The 23,500-nt window shown below is 39.2% G+C and overlaps 2 protein-coding genes and 1 long non-coding RNA gene across 3 annotated transcripts in view; 1 reads left to right on the top strand and 2 right to left on the bottom strand.

The window, feature by feature from the left end:
- The window catches only part of mapkapk2a (MAPK activated protein kinase 2a), a 36,433-nt gene extending 27,735 nt beyond the window's left edge, over positions 1-8,698 (top strand). Inside the window, exons 3-10 of the mRNA XM_026168295.2 lie at positions 116-180; positions 372-451; positions 582-708; positions 817-892; positions 987-1,111; positions 5,501-5,586; positions 5,802-5,882; positions 6,878-8,698. Coding sequence (XP_026024080.1) covers positions 116-180; positions 372-451; positions 582-708; positions 817-892; positions 987-1,111; positions 5,501-5,586; positions 5,802-5,882; positions 6,878-7,021 — 784 coding nt within the window. The 3' untranslated portion in view covers positions 7,022-8,698. The remainder of the gene's footprint in view (positions 1-115; positions 181-371; positions 452-581; positions 709-816; positions 893-986; positions 1,112-5,500; positions 5,587-5,801; positions 5,883-6,877) is intronic.
- Positions 8,699-12,943: 4,245 nt separating this feature from the next.
- On the bottom strand, positions 12,944-14,976 carry il10 (interleukin 10). The gene is made up of 5 exons (XM_026166431.2): positions 14,678-14,976; positions 14,458-14,517; positions 14,195-14,359; positions 13,492-13,554; positions 12,944-13,372 (listed from the first exon to the last, which is right to left on the bottom strand). The coding sequence occupies exons 1-5, from the start codon at positions 14,840-14,842 to the stop codon at positions 13,277-13,279; spliced, it is 549 nt and encodes a 182-aa protein (XP_026022216.1). The 5' UTR covers positions 14,843-14,976; the 3' UTR covers positions 12,944-13,276.
- Positions 14,977-19,353: 4,377 nt separating this feature from the next.
- Positions 19,354-21,607, bottom strand: LOC145428789 (uncharacterized). Its single transcript, XR_013909111.1, has 2 exons — positions 21,281-21,607; positions 19,354-20,805 (listed from the first exon to the last, which is right to left on the bottom strand). It is a non-coding gene; the product is annotated as an uncharacterized LOC145428789 (long non-coding RNA).
- Between the last annotated feature and the right edge of the window lie 1,893 nt (positions 21,608-23,500).

The raw sequence follows: 23,500 nt of genomic DNA, 5'->3' as shown, positions 1-23,500 counted from the left end.
GACATCTGGTAGGGTATCACGCTGTACATGCAATAACCTGGAATCAAACATAGAAGACTGTAAAGCACGTGTATTTACTGACATAAGGCTTTTTTTTTCTTTTTTTCTTTTTTAGCATGGATGGTGGCGAGCTTTTTAATCGAATCCAGTCCAGAGGAGACCAGGCCTTCACAGAGAGGGGTAATAAACCTATATTGCCCTAAAAATCCCAGCATTTCTTACTATGCTTTATGTAGAAGATTTGATTAATCATAAAGACATATGCACTCTGATACCAGCTAAATACATTCAGTCTCCATTTGTGACGCTTGACATTTGCTGACACAGTCACTTAAAATCTGTTAAAAAACTGAACTGTCTCATCACTTCAGAGGCTTCTCACATCATGAAGAGCATAGGTGAGGCTATACAATTTCTACACGCAATCAACATCGCCCACAGAGATGTCAAGGTACGTGCTCTTTGCATTGCCTTATCATACTTATTCATAAGAAATAAACTTTTCTTTAAACTGAGGATGACTTAAAGTTACTAATGTTGTAATCTTATCTTTATGCTGGATTCCTGAATACTCCCTGCAGCCAGAGAATTTACTGTATTCCTCAAAGAGACCCCGTGCCCTGCTCAAGCTCACAGACTTTGGTTTTGCCAAGGAGACCACCTCACTTAACTCTTTAGCTACTCCTTGCTACACGCCCTACTATGTTGGTAAGAACCTGTTTGTGTTTATTACTACATTACAGCTGCTCTCATTGATAACTAGTTAAAAACATCCCTCTCTTGCCTTTTCCTTCTTTTCTTCCTTATGGCATACAGCTCCAGAGGTTCTCGGCCCAGAGAAATATGACAAGTCATGTGACATGTGGTCGTTGGGTGTCATTATGTATATCTTGTAAGTTCTTGTTTTTTTTCCTCCCTCTAATCCTTTTGTTATAGATGTCACATTCAATACGGAAGCATATAATGATGTTTTACACCTTCCACAGGCTGTGTGGATATCCTCCGTTTTATTCTAACCATGGTCTAGCCATCTCTCCTGGGATGAAGAAGAGGATCAGAAATGGTCAATATGAGTTTCCCAACCCTGAATGGTGTGATGTATCAGAGGAAGGTAAGATCATAAAAATAGACTTTGTTAATGCAATGTCGAAACTAATTTTTTTTAAACTTTATATTGACTTGTAATATTTCCTCTACCAGTCAAAGGTTTGGACACACCATATCATTAAATGGTTTTTCTTTATTTTCATGACTATTTACATTGTAGAATCTGACTGAAAGTATCAAAACTATGAATGAATACATATGGAATTCTGTAGTGAACACAAAAATGTGAAATAACTCAAAACATGTTTTATATTTTACATTATTGAAAATATGCACCCTTCGCTTTGATTACTGCTTTGCACACCTCTTGGCATTCTCTCGATGAGCTTCATGAGGTCGTCGCCTGAAAGGGTTTTCCAACAGTCTTGAAGGAGTTCCCAGATATGCTGAGCACTTGTTGGCCTTTTTCCCTTCACTTTGTGGTCCATCTTATCCCAAACCATCTCAATTGGGTTTAGGTCAGGTGACTTTCTAGCCAGGCCTTTTGGCGCAGCACTCCATCACTCTCCTTCTGATAGCCCTTACACTGCCTGAAGGTGTGTTTGGGGTCATTGTCCTGTTGAAAAATAAATGATGGTGTAACACACCCAAAGAAAGATTCTAGGTCTGACCAACCGTCTCTGTCGTGGGCAAAAAGATGACAGTCAATAAAATTCTAAAAGATAATTTATTGACAAAAAAATATATCAAGAGATAAAAGATAAAACAGTCCAGTGTCCCATTTATGAATTATATAAAAAACACACAGTCCCAAGGCCAGAGCCAGCTATGCCACATGGCCAGTTGCACTCCACGTGTTGCCTGTAACAGGGTTAGAAGTTGTCCTTGGAGACCCACCACCCTGCAAGCATATAGCCAGTGGTCACTCCAGCCTCTGCAACTCTGCTACCTTTAGGCTGTGGCATATAATAGGCCCTGGCCTGCACAGAGAGACAAAACGACACTTTCACTATAGAATTCATAGCACAAAATCCATCCATCCCAAACATATCTGATTTCATCACATTACATACCTGCACAGAGAGACAAAACGACACAGCAGTGTTTGTAGTGTGGGCTATAAGTTGACCAGTGTATCAGTGCAATCAAGTACACCTGCCTCTAATTAGTCCAACCCCATTCCAGCCATTGGCTCACCAAAAATGTGACACACACACACACACACACACACACACACACACACAAAACCACTCCCAACCCAGTGCAACTTCACACAATAATATGGAGCTGAATTAACACAGGCACATTAGTCTACCATGTTACAATGGTCCTACTAAATGCAAACCCGGTGTGATGGCATGTTGCTGGAGGATGCAGTGGTAGCCATGCTGCTTCCGTGTGTGCCTTCACTTTTGAATAAATCCCCAACAGTGTCACCAGCAGAGAACCCCCACCATCACCCCACCATCACACCACCTCCTTCATGCTTCACGGTGGGAACCATGGATGTAGAGACATCCATTCACCTTTTCTGTGTCACACAAAGACATGGCAAGTAGATCCAAAGATATCAAATTTGGACTAAAGCATGGATTTCCACTGGTCTAATGTCCATTCCTTTTGTTTCTTGGCCCAAACAAATCTCTTCTGCTTGTTGCTTTTTTTTTAGTAGTTTCTTGACCATTAATTCCCGTATTCGCACAGTCTCCTCTAAACAGTTGATGTAGAGGTATGTCTGCTACTGGAACTCTGTGCATTTATCTGGGCTCTAGTTTGAGGTGCTGTTAACTTGGAATTTCTGAGGCTGGTGACTCGGACGACTTTATTTAGCAGCAGAGGTGACCCTTGGTCTTCCTTTCCTGGAGCGCTCCTCATGCGAGCCACTTTCACTCTAGCATTTGATGGTTTTTGCGACTGCACTTAGGGACACATTCAAAATTGTAGCATTTTTCCAGACTGACTGACCTTCAGTTCTTTAAGTAATGATTGACTGTCTTTACGTAGCTGATTGGTTCTTAATATGAATTCTAACAGTTGTCAAATAGGGCTGTCAGCTGTGTACAAACCTTGACTGCGCAACACAGCTGAGGTTCTCGAGCCCATTAAGAAGGCAAGAACCCCGACAAGGCACACGTGAAGTGAAAACTAGGGCTGCCACGATTAGTCGACTAGTCACGATTATGTCGACTATTAAAATCGTCGACGACTAATTTAATAGTCGACGCATCGTTTGAAGCTTTGTAAGATCACAAAGGACGCAGGAATGAGTAGTAGGATTTAAGAGTGTAATAACGGACTGAAACAGAAGATGGCAGCACTGCATGTACAAGGATGCCAGCTGCCGTTAATCCCCGAAGAAGAAGAAGCTGTGTCCCAGAATTCATAGCGCAGCCCAGCGCAGTTGTCAACAATGGCGGCAGCTAGTTAGTTTTAACTTTACTCTTATTATTCTTTCTGGGTCACAAAATAAACGTTTAACATATTTTCAGGCGAGAATGTAGCTGTGTAAACCTCAAATATCTGCTCAGTTTATCAAGACACCACATATTTTCAAAAGCGCTCCGACGTTTTCGGAGACGTCTGTTACCCACTAGCTCGTTAGCTAGGCGGGGGCAAGGCTAACTAGAGCCATGAGAACACCGGACTCCCGGCAAATCGTTTTCAAACCCACTGCCGTCTTTCGCTAGTCAGGTTAAACATATATATAAGTCACTTAGATAACTTAAAAATGTTATTGTTTGGCTTTCTTTAGTATTTTATTTGTTCCTGAGTAAATCGGTTTGGCTGAGATTAAAGTTATAGTTTTTGCACAGCTAAAACTGTCAAGCAGACAGCTGATTATCAGAAGTGTGAGACGCTGGAGAATATACTCCGGTGTCCTGTTATATTTTAGAAAGCAAGGAGTTTATTAAACTTCACCGAAACAATCTGCAAATTTCATTAAAAATTAATAAACTACCATCTTGTCTTTATTTTTAGTTAGCACAAACACTTCAAGCTGTAAGCTAATGATAGTTATATAAGACCAGATGCTGCTGGTGCAATAAGCTGTACGCTGTACGTCCAATGGATGATGATCTGATTAGTCGACTAATCGCAAAAATAATCGGTGACTAGTCGACTATCAAAATAATCGTTTGTGGCAGCCCTAGTGAAAACCATTTCACGTGACAACATCATAAAGCTCATTGAGAGAAGGCCAAGAGTTTGTAGCACTGTCAACAAAGCAAAGGGTCGCTATTTTCAGGAATCTAAACTAAAAGTTATTCAACAATGGTTTCTTTGTTACAAAATTCCATGTATTTTGTTTCATATATTTGATGTCTTCAGTATGTATCTACTGTAGAAAGTAGTAAAAGTAAAGAAGAAGAAAAAACATTGAGACTGTGTCCACACTTGTGACTGGTGGTGTATCTATATGTAAAATGGAACTATGGAGGTGCCTTATTTCTAAACAAGAAATTTCATAATGGTATCACTTTCAAGTCTTTATAAAAGATTTCACCTAAATATGACAGTCAGACTGGTCTTTACTTTATTATCAAAAATTAGAAACTTGATGTGTTTCACATCCTTTACTGTCGTTCACATTTTCTGCAATTGAAAGTGATGCATTTATTCTGTGATGGATTTTTGTTTAAAAGAGAAAATGCAAGCTGGTGTTGCTCTCTATACCTTGTAAAATGACTCTAGTTTTTGTGGAAGTTGTCGACTGATGGGTTGTACTTACTGTAATGCATTACTCAAGAAGCAGTGCAGTATTTACTGCTGATAAAGTCGTCTACTTCAGAGTGGGTTTTTTTCTTTTTAACCACAAAACAGACAAAGCAGTATATCAAAGAAAGATGAGCTCTAGTGTTTACAGTGTTTTGGTTAAGGCAGCCAAAGTATTACCATCATACCAAATCTTACACACTTTTTTTTTTTCTCAATTCACATAACCTAATTTAGGAAATAGGCGACAGAGGTGCTTAGCACTATTGTACCACATTAAAAAGATTTGAACCTTGTGGTTGCCTGGGTCGTTGCTGTGTGGAGTTTGCATGTCATCTCTGGGCACTCTGGCTTGCTGACACAAGTTATTGGTGATCTTAAATTAACCATTTGGACTGGTGACTTGTCCAGGGCGTGGCCTGGTTAAGAACATGAATAATTTGGAAAAGTTTTCAAATATGGGATACTATGGACTCTCCCTGAACTGTTATTATATCATTACATCTGGAACAAACAGACATTCAAAATGCTAATTAGGTTTGAAAGTCAAAGGTTGCTGAGATCACATTACTCAAAGAGTTATTTTGGATTTTAAGAGTCAACTTCACTCTGACATAATTGTCTACAAAACATTCTTTTTGATTCATTTCCTTAAATCAGATTTGTAAATACATACAAAGGGTGATTTCATACAAATGTGTCTTTTATTTTTTATTAATATAATAAAAATTTTTTGCAGCGAAACAGCTGATTATGACTCTTCTAAAGACTGAGCCCACCCAAAGGTTGACCATCACAGAGTTCATGAATCATCCCTGGATCAATGTAAGCACGCAAGTTAACTTCTGCTTAAACAGCTTACTAAATTTTATTTATTTGATCTTTTATTTACCCCCTTTGGTTAAAATCATGAGTGTTTTTCACCATTTTATATATTTATATATATATATATATATATATATATATATATATATATATATATATATATATATATAAAAAAGTAAGAATGAATGAATTTGCCTCTGTGTGTCATCCTAAAGCAATCAATGGAGGTTCCCCAGACCCCCCTTCACACCAGCCGGGTTCTGATGGAAGAGAAGGACGCATGGGAGGAAGTCAAGGTAAAAGATGCCTGCTTATCGTTGCACCATCCATATGTTGTCAGCTTTTATGGTGACAAATAGTCAAATAGAAAAATTACTTAATGTGAAAGTTGACACCTACTACCTGTTGCGGTTTCAGTTGTTTGATAATTGCAAAAATCCATTTACATTTAAGAGTTCTTTGGGGGGGGGGGGGGGTTCCGTGCAAAAATAAATTGTGTTCCAAGCAAACATTTTAAATAGCTCATGGATATCAGAATCCAGAATTAAACATGGAAAGTTGTATTTTTTCGTCATTTATTTATGAATCTGAAAACACAAACTGCAAGTTTCTTGTGTAAGCAAAAACAAATGAGTACTTGATGTGCTGTACTGGGAATGCTTGCAGCTAATATACTGGAACATCTGTGCTACCTGAACCGGTGTAACCACAAGCTTCAGCGGAACTGTATTTTTTTTTTTCTTCTTCTCTTCCTCTAACACAGTGTCTGGTGAAAATAGTTATATTAATCACATTAGTTTTCATTCATGTGAACGGAAACTTTAACAAGGAAAAAAATTGCAATGTTGTCATTGAGACTGAGCAGCTTTACCAACCCAGCGTGTGGATCTAGGGCAGTGTGTGGAAAACAAGTAGTCTACCTAAAAGGAAAAACAAATCAACTTTTGGAATCATGTCATGATTTTTGTTTATTAATCTATTATTTCTACTTGAGTGTGTTTGCAACAGGCTCACCAAGTAAAACAGATGAAGTTATCAGTAGCTTGTTGGTCTCTGGTAATTTGAATGGATTAAATATCAAAATCTGGTGTGAGGGTATTTTGTCTGTGTTGGATTTAAAAATTAAAAACTCCCAGTAGTAGCTTCACATCAAGTGCATGCCAGGCTCTGGCACCTGCTTTGCTTATTTGATAAACCAAATAGTTTAAATGTATGTCTCCCATCCATTAAAACCACAGATTTTGATAAGTAAATAAAACTAATGGCCTTGTTTTGTTTCTCAATTTAACAGGAAGAAATGACTAGTGCCTTGGCAACAATGAGGGTCGACTACGAGCAAATCAGAATTAAGACCATCGAGGACTCGACCAATCCACTGCTAATGAAAAGGAGGAAGAAGGCAAATAACGCCGTGGCTACACCTGCTGCTCACTGAAAGATGCATGCATGCCTGCCTTCACATACAAACACAGGTTGTGAAAAGGAAGCAATAAGTTGTCGACACGTGAGTCGGGTTGCATGGATTTTTCTTTCTTTTTTTTTTTCTCAGTGTTTTATTTTTCATGACAAATTGTAATGTTTTGTAAGAGTGTTTGTTTTTATTACTCTACCATTTTAACAACTCGTCGCTCTGCAACAGCAGAGGGGATGTTGATCTGTGTTTTTACACCACTGAAGAGATTATGAAATTTAGAAAAGGGGAGAATGGGGAACTGACACATCCTCTTGCCTCTTCTTTCCTAAATATCAGGTTGTGTACTCACAGGGGCTCGAATGTTGGAATAGGAGATGTACGCCTTAGCATTAGCAGTAGTGATTTTACACCCCCCCACAAGCCTGCTCCAGCTCAAGCCCCAAACTTTTGAATGTTAACTCTGATGGCTAAATCCCAAAAATGAAAAAACAAAAAAACACAGACACACAAGGGAAGGTTTAGTTTTTCTTACATGCAAAATAAGCAGATGTATTTTGAACTGACAAGTGGAATGTAAAGACTCTGTCCTCGATTGTTGGAATCAGCTAGAAGTAAGCTGCTGATTCCCGGGACTCGGAGTGTGTGTCAGGTTCAGTTTGTCTTTGTGAATGTTGAACACAGGCCTATGCACTCACACAGGGGCCGTTCTGACAGAGCACCTCACTTGTGGCCCCTCTCTCCTATCTTTATCTACGCTTGTTTTTCAGGTACACAATTTTAGGGCAGAGAGGGAAGCCAGATTAAAATACAGAAACTGGCCCGTCTTTCTCCTGCATGTAGCTCATAGGAGAGTTGGAGGCAGCCTATACTGTACTTTTTATGAATTCTATAAACGTTTTAGCATAGGCCTTAATGAGTACTGCTAAATCAGCAAATGGCTTTTAACTCAAACTTACCATTTGGTTCAAGCTTTTACCAATGTTTTGCTTCAGAATTTAAAACGTTGCCAGATTATATTTCAGGTTAATGCTATGCAGATGTTTTTTGTCATCAAATTACGAGTGATTTCTGTTTGTACATGTGTTGAAGAGATGTTGAGCAACTGTAGGGAGTGTTCCCGTGTTTTATGTAAGCAGTAGCATCCCCTTGGGAGTACAGAGGGCACACTGGTCATTTCCAGTTACTGTTGGTTGCACCAGGGTTAGTCAGGATATACTCAACTTGACTAATCTAGTGCAGTTCCATTATCATCTGTCAGTTCTTCACAATTCCTCGGAAACTGATAGGTTAGAAAGTACGTAGTAGCTGCTCCTCATCCTTGTGCACAGTCTGATTTACCACCAGCAAGCTGTCATCACATTCAGAGAAAGTATAATGGTCTCTCCTTCTGTAGTGTTTTGTTAATGCAACAGGACACTTCCCAGCTCACTTTGGGAATCATGGGAATATTATTGTATAATTTTGTCAGTTTAGGCCACTTCACTTTGTAAGATCACTTCCACTTTACTTGTCATATCGCACCTAGAAATTTCTTACAGGAAAAATGTTCATGAAATGTTTGTGACAATGTTTATTTTTTATTTTTTGTCCCTCTCAACACATTTTTGTAGTGGAAACACAGATGTGTCTTGGAATCTGTTCAGCTCCCGTACATTTGTCTGCTTCAGCTTTGGATTAAAAAAAACAACAACCATAAAACACCAACTTTCTCTTATCTCTTCTTTTAAAGAAAAAAACAGGATCTGTGTGTGAATGCCTGTGTTTCTGTATAGTATGGATTCAAGATCTCATCACAAAGCCAAGACTTTGAGCTATAAAACCCTTTTCCGGTGCCCTCAAAGTAAAACTGAAAGTCTTGCACTTCAAGTCTGTTTTGTTGTATAACTGAAATTTTATGAAATTCAATAAATATGGGGGAAAAAAAAAAAAAAAATATATATATATATATATATATATATATATATATATATATATATATATATATATATATATATAAAATATCTTCCTCATATTTGACCTATGCCTCCACATTCAGGGAATTTTTCAACTGAAACACTTGTCGGTTATGATTCAGGTTCTTGTGTCGATTTGGGAATTGTGGCTTTCAGCCGAAGTGCACAGACTCAACTCGTGACCAGTTTGTATCATCCCTGCTAGAATGAGTGACTCCTGGAATATACGCATTTGCGTAGCAAAACAGCACAGTGGCATTGAGTCAACACAGACATTTGCCAACAGTGGGGTGTTTAGAGCAGTTTCCCGCTAGTGCATATGGTTCAGGTGCAAGGCAACTGTAGACTTTGAGCTTCCAGCTCTGAGTGTGACGAAACCCACAGTCATCTCTGTAAAACGTGTGTCTCTGCCAGGTAAGTGAGAGAGGGGGTAAATTGGGCCCCAGGGGAGTCCCTTGTAATAGTAGTCCTGTGGAGATTCAACCCCTCACTACAAATGCATCAGAACCTTAGGGCGCCCACTCGGCATGCTTTTCACAAAAGACGGGTCCCCGGACTCTTTCTGCGGTCTGGGTGGGTAGAGATGAGCAGCATTGTAAAATGTCATCACTATATGTACATGTTTTCTAAAGTAATATTCTCAGCAGCTGATGTGATTTGTGATAAATGCGATCAGAGGAAGTTGGTTTAGATGCTTGTTTTTTTTCCCCCTCATCAATTTAAAAACAAGTGATTAAAAATTTTTTCCTGGTCTGGAAACTGTCAGCAAGTTGGCCTCCAATATGTTATTGTTGTGTTCACTGTTTTTAAAAGGTGTGGGGAAATGTAGAGGATGGAGACTTCTCAGCTGAGCTGGTGACACACAGCTCAGAGTTCTTTGAAGTGGCATGCCATCCTGATTCTCACACACAAACACACATCCTCTTGTACGTGCCGGCTCTGACTTGACCTGCTGCAGACAGTAGAGCCGTAGATGCGGCACATTACCTCAGCAAGAAACCCGCAGCACAGAGTAAACCAGACATGAAATGGAATCCTTGTGTTGTCAGTTTAGCATGTACAGTGGCTTATCTTTCACATGTGATGGAAATCCACATCATCTTACTGTCAAGAACAGCCCAGCGTGCATGTTGTGGTTAGTGCGGTTGCTTTGATTACGTTTTTCTGATAAATTTTCTTTAGGTCCCTGTAACAAAGGTGTGCTTCTTGATCTTTAAAGCTGAGTTGCACAAGGAAGTGTCACTATACATTTAGTATAGTGCAAGTTATAAATACTGGAAAGCAAAGTGAGGGGCCTTTCTAGAAATAATACAATGGATGGCTTTTGATTTCTCAGTTGCTACCCAAAGAACTTGTTTTTGTTTTTTGTTTTTAAGAAAAGCTGCTTTTTTTTCTTGGTTTCAAGCTTTAATAAATAAATTATTTTGGAGAACAGCTTATGAATTCAGGCTCTCAGTGGCTCCTCTGTAATTCTCAGACTATGAGACCTGAGCTGATGGCAGTCAGACCACCTGTTGCTGGATTGTTTTTCAAGATTGTTCTCTGTGAATGAGGCTGCATGTTTAGGCTTATTGTGGTGCTACAAAATGAATTTGGCAGCTATCAGATGCCTCAATATTAATAATAGTAATAATAAGTCATAGTTATTGTTATTATTAACAGTTTTTGTGCTAATATTCTGCCATGAAACACTGTGATATTCATCTTATATGCAGTTATACAGTGAGTAGTTATAGTAGAATAGGATCGTACTGTGACAACCACATGCTTTGTGTGGCACTTTTGTCATTTGCAGAACATAACCTAATATGGTTATGTCCTTTTTCAGCAAGTACCCAGTTGTGCAATGTGTGGGGAACAGCTCTTAATATTGTGTTTGTGAAATCCGTCACAACATGATCAGAGCTCACACCGATGTCTTTCCAGTGAACGATGCAGAAAGGTTGCCAGGAAGAATATCCATACTGTGCCTACAAAGTGACATGTCATGCACTGTCCTTTTACTAATCGTGTCATGCCAAGAAGGTGGACTAATAACTCATAATTGAGTCTGTCACTTTCTATCTAAAGGGTATCAGTCTTTGAAGGATCTAAATTTGGTGCATGTGTGTGTAGAAATATTCTTTGCAAACATGCTGAATCTTAATTATTCTAAAAATAATGAATCATAGCTGGTCTATTTGACATCTGACTGCTGTTTCCTTTTCTTCTTGAAGATGCTTTTGTTTCCTCACATAGCTTCATGATTTCTAAACAGACTTTGTTTTTCTATTAATTTAAAAAAAAAAAAAAAGTACGAGTTTGGTGTGGAATAATCTGACTGGCCTGTACAGAACCCTGACCTCCCTTAACCCCATCAAAATCACCTCTGAGAAAATATTGAACAGAAATTGCAAGTCAAGCCTCTTGTCCAACACCACTGTTGGGGGGTGGGCAATCATTCCCAGAGACACATTCCAAAATGTCATAGAAAGCCTTCCCAGAAGAGCGGAAGACATCATAGGTGCTCTGCCTACGGATGTAGGATGGGATGTCATAAAACCTCCTGTAGGTGCAATGTGAAGGTGACCGTTTTTGTCCATATAGTGAAGCGGCAAACTGACTGAACTTTCAATATGCACTTGCAGCCTTAGAACCAGTCTTATAAGAGGTACCTTCCCTTTGATTAATTGCCTCGTGATCGAGTACCGAAACCTCTGAATAAATGTTTTTTTTTTCCAGGGTGCGGAACACATATGCGTCTGTGTGCACTGTTTGTTACTTTCCTATACACGTGAGCCATGAAACAGATGAGTGAAAGACTTTTTTTGTTTATATTTCCATCAACAAAATCAGACACGCATGCATCTGTGAAAATGTTCTATTCACTGAAAACACCATGAAACGTAATTTTCAAAGATTCCACACAGCCGTATTTCATTTGCCCAAGGAACAGATATTTTAATTGCTTTCTTTATTGTGACCTGCTGTTCGTGAGCATGCCTGTACAATATTCAGAGATGTTGCATTCTGCTCAATGCCATGCTTTAGGTGGATGTGAATATTTAGTGTAAAAGAGTACCAGCGTGATACTTGTGAAAATGATTCTTCAGTTTTTCTCAGCCTGCTTTGAAGCTACTGCTGTCTGAAAGTCCACTCATTACATAACAACCAGATGTGATCTTAATCGGTTTACGTGGAACCGATTCCAGAGCTCTTTGGGGGGCGGGGGGTGACTGAAGTGTGAATCTGCAAGCATCTTTAAAAAAATCGAAATAAAAAAAGCACTGACCACAACACTGCTGACAAACTGCTTTTTGCACAGGTCAAAAAAATAGCAATGCCCTGTTAGAACAAAGTTATGAATGATATCTTTTTGCAAGGTACTGTCATTGCTGAATTGATACTATTCATCCCACGTTGAGTCAGCAAGTGACTGACGAAATGTCCTGGAGTAGTTTCAGTGCAGCCCTGAGTCAGGTCTGGAACCTCACTGATGCTTGTGAGTTTGTTTTGTAGATGCTTCACTTTCAAAAAAACAGTCAAAGATACTACAGTACACAGGTGTCTGTGTACAGTTTCTTCTTCTTTATTTGCAGTTCAGATCATTGACTGTTGTATGATGCTTTCACCACACCCTCCCCAAAATAAATCTGCAATTGCTCCCCATGACTTTGTGCTCCCTTCATTGTGACAGAGTGGTTTTAGTTTGCCTGTCAGTTTTGTTCTAAATGTGTGTGACTAAGTGAGATTACTTTTGCATGCATGCAAGTGTGCATATGCCATTGAGGGTGAGGCTGGCTAGTTGGAGTTACGGTAAGATACAGCAGTGTTGCTGCTGGTAAGTGATGTATATGGGTCACGTTTGAGGTTAGTGCATCAGCATGTTGACAGTGCAGTCTATGGTTCCTCACGTATACTGCAGGATGTGATGTATTCAGTGCTCTATTCCTTTTAATGGCAAACATAGCAGCTTTTACATATCGTGAAAGCAACTCTAAAGAGACATCTGTCATATTATTAAAGTAATTTATTTCAATTTAACAGAAGGCACAATAAATATAAAAAACACAGAATGAAACATCTTTATAAATAATTATAACAAATGTAATATTATTATAACAAAGTGTCCTTTTTTTAAAAACAGCATGATAATGATTCAAAAGGATCCTAACAGAAAATTGTCCATAGGACAAATTGGTTATAACGTCTCATAAAAAATAAAGACAACAGTTCAGTAAGTCCCATACAAAAAATTCACATCTGTCAATACTTGTAAAAGTTCTGTTTCTCCCAGAGATGAGCTTCATATCTTGATTTAGGTCAGGAGGTCTTCCAGCAGAGGTTATTGTCTGTGTCGTTTAGAAGCCAGGTATGTCTCAAAGTAGTTAAACAATATGTCCAGCTCTCCCATGGCCTTGTATAGACCTCTGCTCTCCATCTGCATATGAGCAAAGACAGGTTCACTTAGTACAAATGGCAAAAAGTATAGGCATGCATATTCTTTTGAAATCAGGATTACAAATATTGCCTCACTGCATGTGTGACTTTGACACTCACCTGAGTGTAAGTAGAGTTCAGATTGTTGATGTCGAAATGTTTTTTGCAGGAGAAGTAGTTCCTCTGTAAGAAGAGCAAAAGAGACATGATGTTACTACTGGTGATCTGCATGCGGACAACATTAAGAAAAGAACCTTAAGGCGGGAACATTCAGTCTCTTCTCTTCCCTTTTTGCATAATCTGGAAGATGCACACTTGTGCATTTCAAAAATCACATGACTAATGCAGTATTAAGACTCGTTCTGTGAGCACTCACTTAAACCCGAATCAACCTGTCGCAGGGTACTTGGAAATTTTTTGGTTTAATGAATTAAGAAATTGGATATTTGTAAATGCAGAGTAGAAGCTAACTTCCTTGCAGATGATCACAAAGTCAAACGGCTATTTAAAGTAAAAATCAAAATCAATATATAACTCAATTTATAGGTGTATTTTATCAACCAAACCCTATCCACCTGACCAAACATACTTTGCAGTGATTACTTGTAAATAGTTTTATTGAATTCTGCTCGGCTTTTTTTTTTATTGCCATCTTTAACGACTTGAGCGAACATAACAAAAAAGTCATATGAAGCCACTGAATGGTAGTTTAAGGCATGCACTTGCGTATTCTACAGAGGATACTCGTGACCTTAAAGCAGCGCAAGGTGAATATTTACACGGTTTGTTTTGCTGTGGGAGTTAACACGTGTCAGATACTCACACACTGGGTGACATCTCTCTTCAGGGTATTGAAAATTTCTTGTATGGACTCCACGTGAGGCTTTAAGTTCTTGGTGTCTTCAGTCACTCCGGCCATGGCTGTCGGCAGAACCGTGTCCAGGTAAAATTCCAGTAAGCTGTTCATGGCGTAACAGGCAAACGGGCTCTGATGGAGCAGAACATCAGCGTGGTTATTTTCATGCTTTTCTTATCAAATCCTAAACTTTTTGTGGAGAGGGTTTTTTTCCCCCTCGAGAATCTTACCTTAAAGGAGTCTTCGACGGACTGATCTAGCAGCGCTGAGTCTAAGTCATCGTTTGCTTCCTGCAAAAACAGCGAAGGAGAAAAAAAATAGTAAGTGCGCCGTGAGACACCCGTGCACCCACAAAGGCTGACAGGCAGAAGTGAGAAAGTGCAGCATCCCCGCTGTGGGGAAGGCTGGTGATGCTGCAAAAATGCCTGCAGAGAACGTGCTTTTACTCACGTAGAAATCTCTGATCCGTGAATAGTCCTGTCTGAGCTTCTTGAGCCTGACGGGGAAGCCCTCCACGAAACGGCAGCAGCGGTTGTTGCACATAGGAGAGCACAAAGCAGAGCTGAAGAAAGACGCGAGCGCCAGGACGCACAGGAGGACGGTCTGAGAAGTCATTCTGCTGGATAAGATGCTGAAGTGTTCTGGCTGGAATGAAGAGAATAGCTGGTCCACAGAAATGCTGATGCTCCTGCTGCTGCTGCACAAAAGGCTTTGTTGGATCTTGCTGAATTGCTCAGAAGAGAAAAATGTGTATACTAGAGCTCATCAGTTGCTTTAATTTATAGCAAAATCTGGCGAGGGAGGAGACTTACTGGAAGAGAAATGGTTAAACATGCTTCATACATGAAGGGGAATTTTTTTTTTGGCCTAGAAGCAGCTAGTGTGTTGCATATGTTCTACCACTCCCATCATATGGGTTGGTATTGACATCATGGAAATAAACTCTGACATCATTTTCTGTGATCAATAATTCAATAGGTTTTTGCTTGTTTTAAAAAAAATGATTTTTCATATAGTAATAATATTGCATATATAATAAAAATGCTGCTACCACTACCAGTAATAGTAAATATAGTTATCCTTCATCACCTTATTATAATCATTATATATTTAGAATTTTTATTCAACCTGTTGCTTTTAAGTGACAAGTTTACACGCATCGACCCTACTAAGTTCCTAAAAGGAGCAGATAAAGAACTCCAAACTGATTTTTCAGTGTAAAAACTGTGTTTAAAGTCCATGAAAAGCAACGTATGACTATTCACAATAACAAAGGAAATCGAACCCCCATATGGAAATGACATGAATTGTGGTTTGAATATGATGACGCTGTGGATTCTCGCTGCATGTCAGACATACGTAATAAGAGTGCTTTTCACTTTGAGTTCGAGTTACTGCAATCTTTCTTAGATTCCATAATCCTTTCTCAGTGAACCATTTTGCATTAAAAACAATGTATATAGGTTTTCAGATTTGTAATAGAGAAACCGCACCGAGAAGTGATTCAGTAATGTTGGGAGTGTAAGAGGTATTTCCCCCTTAGTACTTTTTTTGAATGGAATGTCCAGCAGTCCAGATAATTTGATATCTCCCCAATTCACACGTCGTCTTAGGCCGTGCATGTTAGGCAACACTGGCATTTGGAAAATACGCCCGTGTGTGTGGGTGTGGGGAGGGGGGGGGTCATTCTGTGATCGCCTCTGTGTGATAAACAGACTTTGCAGTCAGCAGACAAATGAAGGGTCAAGCTAAAGTTCATTTAACACGTGACACATACATAGTTTTGCAATAATATTGTAATAAGAGATTTAATAAAAGGGTTTCAAGTTGTTTTTGAAGGCAGAAGATTTGAAATGTCTAAATTATGGTGTAACTTTCAGTTTGTTACAAAAAATAAACAGAGCAAGGGAACATGTTATGGTTTGGGTTAGGGAGAGAAAAATCAAGAAGTGGTCAAATCTATCCACGATTTCTATTATCTGTGAAATCTATAGTGTAGTCGTTAACCCATTCGCTAACGTGTAAAAGATCCCTGATTTGAGACCGAGAGCCGACAAACTCCATCCTTAGAGGGTCATGAGCTAGTGTACTCTCGTTTGGTCCCATGGTTATGTCATTAAGGCCAATCCAGCGTAAAATCTATGCATGGGGCAACACCTTAGGAAGTAAGGGAACAGCTGAAGTTACTCCACGTAAAATAAATGAATCAGCAGTGACCAGTTCATGGGAAACGCCTCATACTTCACATCAGTGCATGTATGCGCTCTGCATTGTGATTTTATAATTTGTATAATTAGTTGCTTTTAAGATACTTCTGACTAGTCTGATACGTCATTTTTCTGAAAATGACAAATTTTAAGTTGTTAGTCAGAATCTTTTGTCATAAGATGTTTAACCAGATAAACTCCTGAGTAATAGAAACCCACACCACACAATAAATGAGGTCTTCAGACCTGCCATTCACAGAACTGAGGTGTTATCAAGGTATGATTAGTTCAGGTTGAAATTGTGTTACTGGTATTAGTAATGCTAATCCCGTTTGCCACGAGATATACCTGAAACCATATGCAAAAGATTAGCAAAAATGATGTCATCCATTGGTTTGTGGGCTACCGTCTTCATGCCTCCAGTTAAGCATTTCACCACACCTTCCTGTTGTAGGTACTAAGTTGGAAACCTTTTTGCCTTAACTGCTTTAATTCTTCGTGGCACAGATTCAGCAAGGTGTCGGAAACATTTCTCAGAGATTTCGGTTCATATTCACTTGACAGTTATGCACATCCACGATGAGAATCTCTTGTTCCACCGCATCCCAAATGTGCTCTGTTCGACTGAGATCTTGTGATCGTGGAGGCCATTCGAGTACAGTGAACTCAAAGTCATGCTCAAGAAACCAGTTTGAGATGATTTGAGCTTTGGGACATGATAACCTCCTGAAGGTGTCTATGAGAAGATGGATACTCTGGGATCACAAAGGGATGAACATACCCAGTAAGGATCCAATAATACACCAATAATGCTCAGGTAGGCTGTGGCAGTTAAGTGATGCTAAGATGGTACTAAAGTGCGCCAAGAACATTATACGAGCAGCAGCAGCCTGACTGTTGATGCAATACCCTGCCATCCAAATGTCACAGCACAAATCTAGACTCATCACACCTGACGTTTTTCCCAATCTCACCAGTTGTGATGAGCCCATGTAAACTGTAGCCTCTTGCAACACATTCCTGTTTACGGGGAGAACATGCAAACTCCACACAGAAAGACCCTGGCCTGATGGTGGAATTAAACTCAGGACCGTGCTGCCATGCAGCCTGTAGCAAGCAAAAACTCTTCTCGAGACTGAAAAAAATCTTAACAGCAATCTAAGGCAAGGGAAATGTTACTGAAACTGAAAACACAGTGCTAAAAGGTCAAAGTATTTACTGAGGTAATAAATCAAGAGAGAAGTTGGGTCTTATTCTTTAAGGGCTAAGGCACTTTATAGTCGACTTCTCTGTTCTGGTACAGAGGTTACATCAGTCCTCCATCAGTCACATTGTAACAAGCTGTTTCCTGGTTTTGAATCAGTATGTAGCACCAAAAAAAGGAAAACCGCATACACTTTAATATAGCTGCCTTTCTCGGGTGACATTTGCATTTCTGTCTCATTTTAATATAAAATAAAGTAAACTGACAGACTTGTGACTTTCACACTAGAACGCTGCAAAATATAGATGAAAGCTACAGGCGTGAAGTTTTATCTCTTTGTTTTAGCAATATGACAATACTATGAAAAAGAATCTGCGCTGTCAGAAAGTTAACATTTTCGTTAAGCGGCGTCTTCATCTCAGTCTGTAAAAGGTAACCTGTCAAACGAAACCGCAAAGAAGTGCTTTAGCAGTGATATTTCCCACACCATACAACGGTTTTCTTCTGCCAACACATCCCTTTTCATGTCCTGTTCACAATTTGCTTCAATGAAATGGGGACAAAGCAGAGCCAGAGCTTATCTTGCATCTTGTCGCTTTGTTGTAACAGTCGGCTGGGAGGCGTATGCCTTGTAAATAATTAGGTGTCTCTGTTGTCTTTGCGCTTAACCCTTCACCTCAGTTTGCTGATGCTGTCATGCACCAGTGCTGAGAATCTGCTGTCAGCGATTTTCAGCCCTTTACATGAAACTACTGCTGATATCACATCCAGTTGAAACCTAACCCACTCCTGGAACTTGACAGAAATGAGCTGATATAACAATGCGTCTGAATGTGAATTTCTTGTGCTCTGCAGACCTGATGACTTGCACTCTGTATTGTAGTTATGCCTTTCCTCAGCCTTGTGCATCACATTTTTTGTCAGTTTATCAGAAACTAACGCGTCTTTACAGTCACATTCACCACACTCCTCTTTCACTTTCACATTGTTTGTCCGTTTGAATGCGTGTGTGTGTGCGCGTATGTGTACTCTCCCCCCCCCCTCATTTGTAGCACACAACTCTTCTCAGGTATGTTTCAGTTATTGTTTATATTTTGTGGCTTTGGTTATATAAACATAAACAATTGTTATGAAGTGTGAGTGTGTGTGTCTTCACTAGTTTTGTGTAGCTTTAGAAATTCTCAAAAAGGAAATGATCAGAAATGCATCTTCTATGACCAGGGTCAGTAAGTATCGTTGATACCGCCAGTCACACTCACATGGATGGGTGTGGTAACAAGTTGCATGAGATCTGATCTGACAGCTGGTAACGGGGTGGATCGATGCCTATTTTGAAGAATGCTCAGAACAGTAAAAGAGCAAATTTCTTGGAGCTTCATCTTCGTTCCCTGTAGTTGACCAACAGAGAACTACGAGTAATTCTTCAGTCACTGAACTGCCCTCCCAGCTTACTCACTGTGATGAATGTGCTCTGCTTAGTGATGGAAATGAAAAAACGAATTCATCATCATTTATTTATTTAATGCACACTTGACTGCAAACGGACTGGTGCTATTTACTCTATTTGAGCACTTGAAGTGGTTTTCACCACAGTCCTCATTCATTCACACACACATTTATACAAGTGCTTTTTGCCAATACCTAAGTGGTTTTAACCTGACACACACACACAGAATAACACATGCACATACACAAGCATGCAATAATAAATAAAACGTTGTCAACAAATTTATTATTTCTGCAGAGCTGTACAAGCAGTATGAAAAACCCGTATTGGTGTGATGTGAAACTTAAGTAGCCCTGCGCTCATGCTGAGTCGTCATCTGTCAACTGGGGAAACTCTGAAATTCCCTGTGTTCAGCTGACCCGGACCTACTCACTCGTTAATCTACTTTCTGGTTTGTAACTGATATGCTTCAGTTTGATATGATCAAGAATTAGGTTTCATTCTCCATACTGTCTTTATTATTAGCGGGGTTTTTTTTTTAAAGTCAAAGTGCGTAAGCACATGCACATATTTGGTAATTTGCATATGTGCCTAAGATGGTGTTAACCGCACATAAGTAAGAACTGCTCATTGTGACAGCTCATGTTTTCCACATTCCTTTTTAATGTAGTGTATAAATGCTGAATTAGTGAAAATTAAAAATAACAGTTTCTCCGTGCATCTGTAATGATGAATCACAGTTTCACAGATTCTTATCGTTTTAATTCCATGCTTGGTCTGCTGTTCGTCAGATTTTTTTTTTTTTTATATATATAAACACACTTGGTAAGTAAACTGGCTCTTACATAGCATTTTTCTACCCTATGTGAGCACTCAAGCTGCTTTATACAACATGCCTCATTCACCCAATCACTTTTTTTCTATGTGCAAATGCTTTCTATGTAACATTCACACTCTGATGGATTCATGCAATATCTTGCCCATGCAAATCTGGCTACTCCAGTCTGCATGCCAAATATGCAGACTGGCTAACCACCAACCTTCCAATCAGCAGATGACCTGCTCTCCCTTCTCAGCTACAGCCACTCCAGACAATTGAATAGATATTCTTTGAATTCCATTGTGTTTTGATATTATACCACCTTAATAATCAGAGTGAATGAATCATTAAACGATGCATGTTATTTTTGAGCACTCGAGCTGCATGGATATGGATACATGGATATATCATATATGTATTTAGAGTCCTGAAAACAAACAAAGCATGATGTACTTTTCTGGATGCAAAAATTGACTCGTTCCAAAAAGCTGATGCTGTTCATTTGGACATGGCGTTTTTAATGGGAAAAACGTCTTGTCACGCATCCAAGTGATTTCTTCAGTCTCAGCTTGCTGCAGGTTTCCCCAACCCCAACAGTACATAAGAGGTGTAAACTGCTGGTGTGAATAGACTGCAAAGTCCTGGCCTGAGGAGGTAGGTCTTCTGTGTTGTGCCATCTGCTTAGCCAGAGGTTGTTTGGCTTCTCTGATGTATAAATCACTGTAATCCTCCTGACAGCGTGCACAATATTACTCTGTTTCTGCCGGGGGACCGGATCCTTGGGTTGGAGCAATGTTTGACACAACGAGTATTGGGATTCGGTCCCCTAACACAAACAGTGTGATTTTGAAGTGGATCAAATGCAGCCACGGGGCAATATTATATCCGGTTTAGGGATCTCTGATCAATGCAAAAAAAAAAGAGAGAAAAAAATGCCTATTTAGTGTGTTCCTCTTTAATTCTCAGCAATGCAAAATAAAACAAAACATGGGAATCTTTGACAGTTTACAAATCAGGAAGGCAGGCTTAGTCATCTCAGCATGCTGACCTAATCAAATATATTCTTGAAAGGCACAAAAGCTAGGCTGCTTACGTACGAAAACAGAAACCAACGAATGCAAAGCAGCTCCTGAATAAGCTCTAGTATGCCCACATTTTACTGGCTTTAACAGTAAAAAAAAACAACAACTTAAAAATCAACTTAAGTTGCACAAACTGCAGTAGAGGCCAGTGCATCACATTTCTGATGTCTGCATGTCTCTTAACTTGGAGATCCAGTTAGAAAAATCAGTAAAATAGCTTTCAGGCTAGTGTGCAGGTTAGTGTTACAAAACAATATAATGCTGGGTTAGTGTTATTTGGAAATACTACTCACACTTGGATCTGTCAAAAGTTCAATTTCTTGAGCCTGATGAAAAGGCCCTCTGGAGAGAGACCATGATGGACAGGAGGAAACACCAAAGAGAGGTGGACTTCAGAGAGCAGAAATACTGTGTGAGACTTCCAAAGAGGTGCTTGCTGAATGTTAGAAGTCATCCCGCTTGTCTTAATGTCTAGCAAAATGGGACAGATATGAGGGGGAGGAGACTTACTGGAAAGGAAATGGTTAAACCTGCGTGGGTTTTTTTTTTGTAAATGGTAGCTATGCACATGGGGTCTCATGCTCTCATGCTGACCTGTGTTCTGTCAGTGTAGGAATGTTCCAGAATGTTCTATTTCATTCATTAAAGACACAGATGCTTTCACCCAATAACACTTGGAGGGATGCAACAGTCTTTTTATCTGCTTGAATGAAAAAAATACTGCTTGACTTTAGACAGGGCAGAAGTTAGCAGCCGGACTTTTATCCAGAATTAAGCTGCACGAGTGCATAATTTCACTGTTATTGTCTTTATATGTGCAACTGAAAGAGCAAAGCAGGAAGACTCTGGAATGATCTGCCAGAATTTACTGAATCATTGACCTACATAATAATAGCATCAATAGCATTGTCAGACCCATTAAACTACCAAAGATAGAAGCAGCTACTTAATATTGTAGGGTCTTTACCTTCCAATTTAAAGCACCTTGAGGTGACTCTTGTTGTGATTTGGTTTTATATAAATAAACCTGAATTGAACTGAATTTTAAAAAAATTATCAGAAATTGTGCCCATCCAGTCGTTCTCTTCTGCTTATCTTTATCAGGGTCACGGAAGGGCTTGAGCCCGGCCCGGCTAACACAGGGTCACCAGTCTGTCGCAGGGAGAAAATGGTTTTCATTAAATTCAGTAAAGCACGTTGTATTAGTTTACATGTTAATTGTAACTTGTGGCTTGAGTCTGATGACACTCTGGTTTTTGCTATGACACAGAGACAAGAGTTTTCTAGTTTTTCTATAGAGAAGTGGTTAGGTACTCTTGGAGGGAGGGGGGACTCTTTCAGAAACTTTTAAACTTATATGTTATTGAAAAAAATGAGTCACTGTGGATCACTGTGTATGTGTATATATATATATATATATATATATATATATATATATATATATATATATATATATATATAGGGATGGGTATCGTTTAGGTTTTATCCGATACCGGTGCCAAATCGGTACTTTTGAAATGGTGCCGGTGCTCAAACGGTGCTCAAACCGGTGCTTAAAGAATGGAGAACACAAAATTGGTCCAAAAACCTCTCATATTCAGCTGGTTTTTTGTAAAAAGATAACAATGTTAGCCTTTTCTGCAGCTATGGGGCATATATGGTATCACTCTTAGCTGGAAGCAGTGCTTAAACAATGGAAAAAATACAAACTTTGTCCAAAAACCTCTCATGTTTAACTGTTTTCCACTTTTTCTTTGGTCATTTTAGCCTTTTTAGCCAGGGTGAAGGGAGTATCTGCCATCAAACAAGAGGACAGCCGCATGTAGCTATGATGATGTTTGCTAGTTCACCTTACATGCATTAATGTAATAACGTGGTTAGCCTACTCAACGTAAATTACACACAAACAACATTAAGCTACTCACGCAGAGAAGAACGGCTGCTGCTGCCATCAAATACGGCGCATTTCTCGGCTTTTAAAAAAAAAACGCTATGCGTTGCCAGGTGTTTCATCGGATTTGAGGTGTTACCTCCTTTGACAGTATCACAGTATCAGCTTAAAGCACTTGTTGCAGGCTGCTGAGTTTGCATATTTTGCTGTGAAGTACAGCCAGACTTTTGACCGCTTCGCTTTGGGCATTTTTAATCTGTAGCTCTGCATAAAAGAACGTACCTGGCCCCGCCTACTATCCTCGGAAACGTAAAATGATTGGCTAGAAGTGTATCACAGCTCAGGAAAAAAAAGCACCGAAATAAAGCACCGAAATGTGCGCTGCTTTTCGGTCTGGTTACTACCGTTTATGTCAGAACCGGTGCCATCATGGCACCGGACACCGGTACCCATCCCTATATATATATATATATATATAGATATATACACACACATATATATATATATAGATAGATATATATACACATATATATATATATATATATATATATATATATATATATATATATATATATATATATATATATATATATATATATATATATATATATATATATATATA

Source organism: Astatotilapia calliptera, chromosome 5 (assembly GCF_964374335.1).
Source record: "Astatotilapia calliptera chromosome 5, fAstCal68.1, whole genome shotgun sequence".
NCBI lineage: Eukaryota > Metazoa > Chordata > Actinopteri > Cichliformes > Cichlidae > Astatotilapia > Astatotilapia calliptera.
This window is presented reverse-complemented; position numbering and strand designations above follow the sequence as displayed.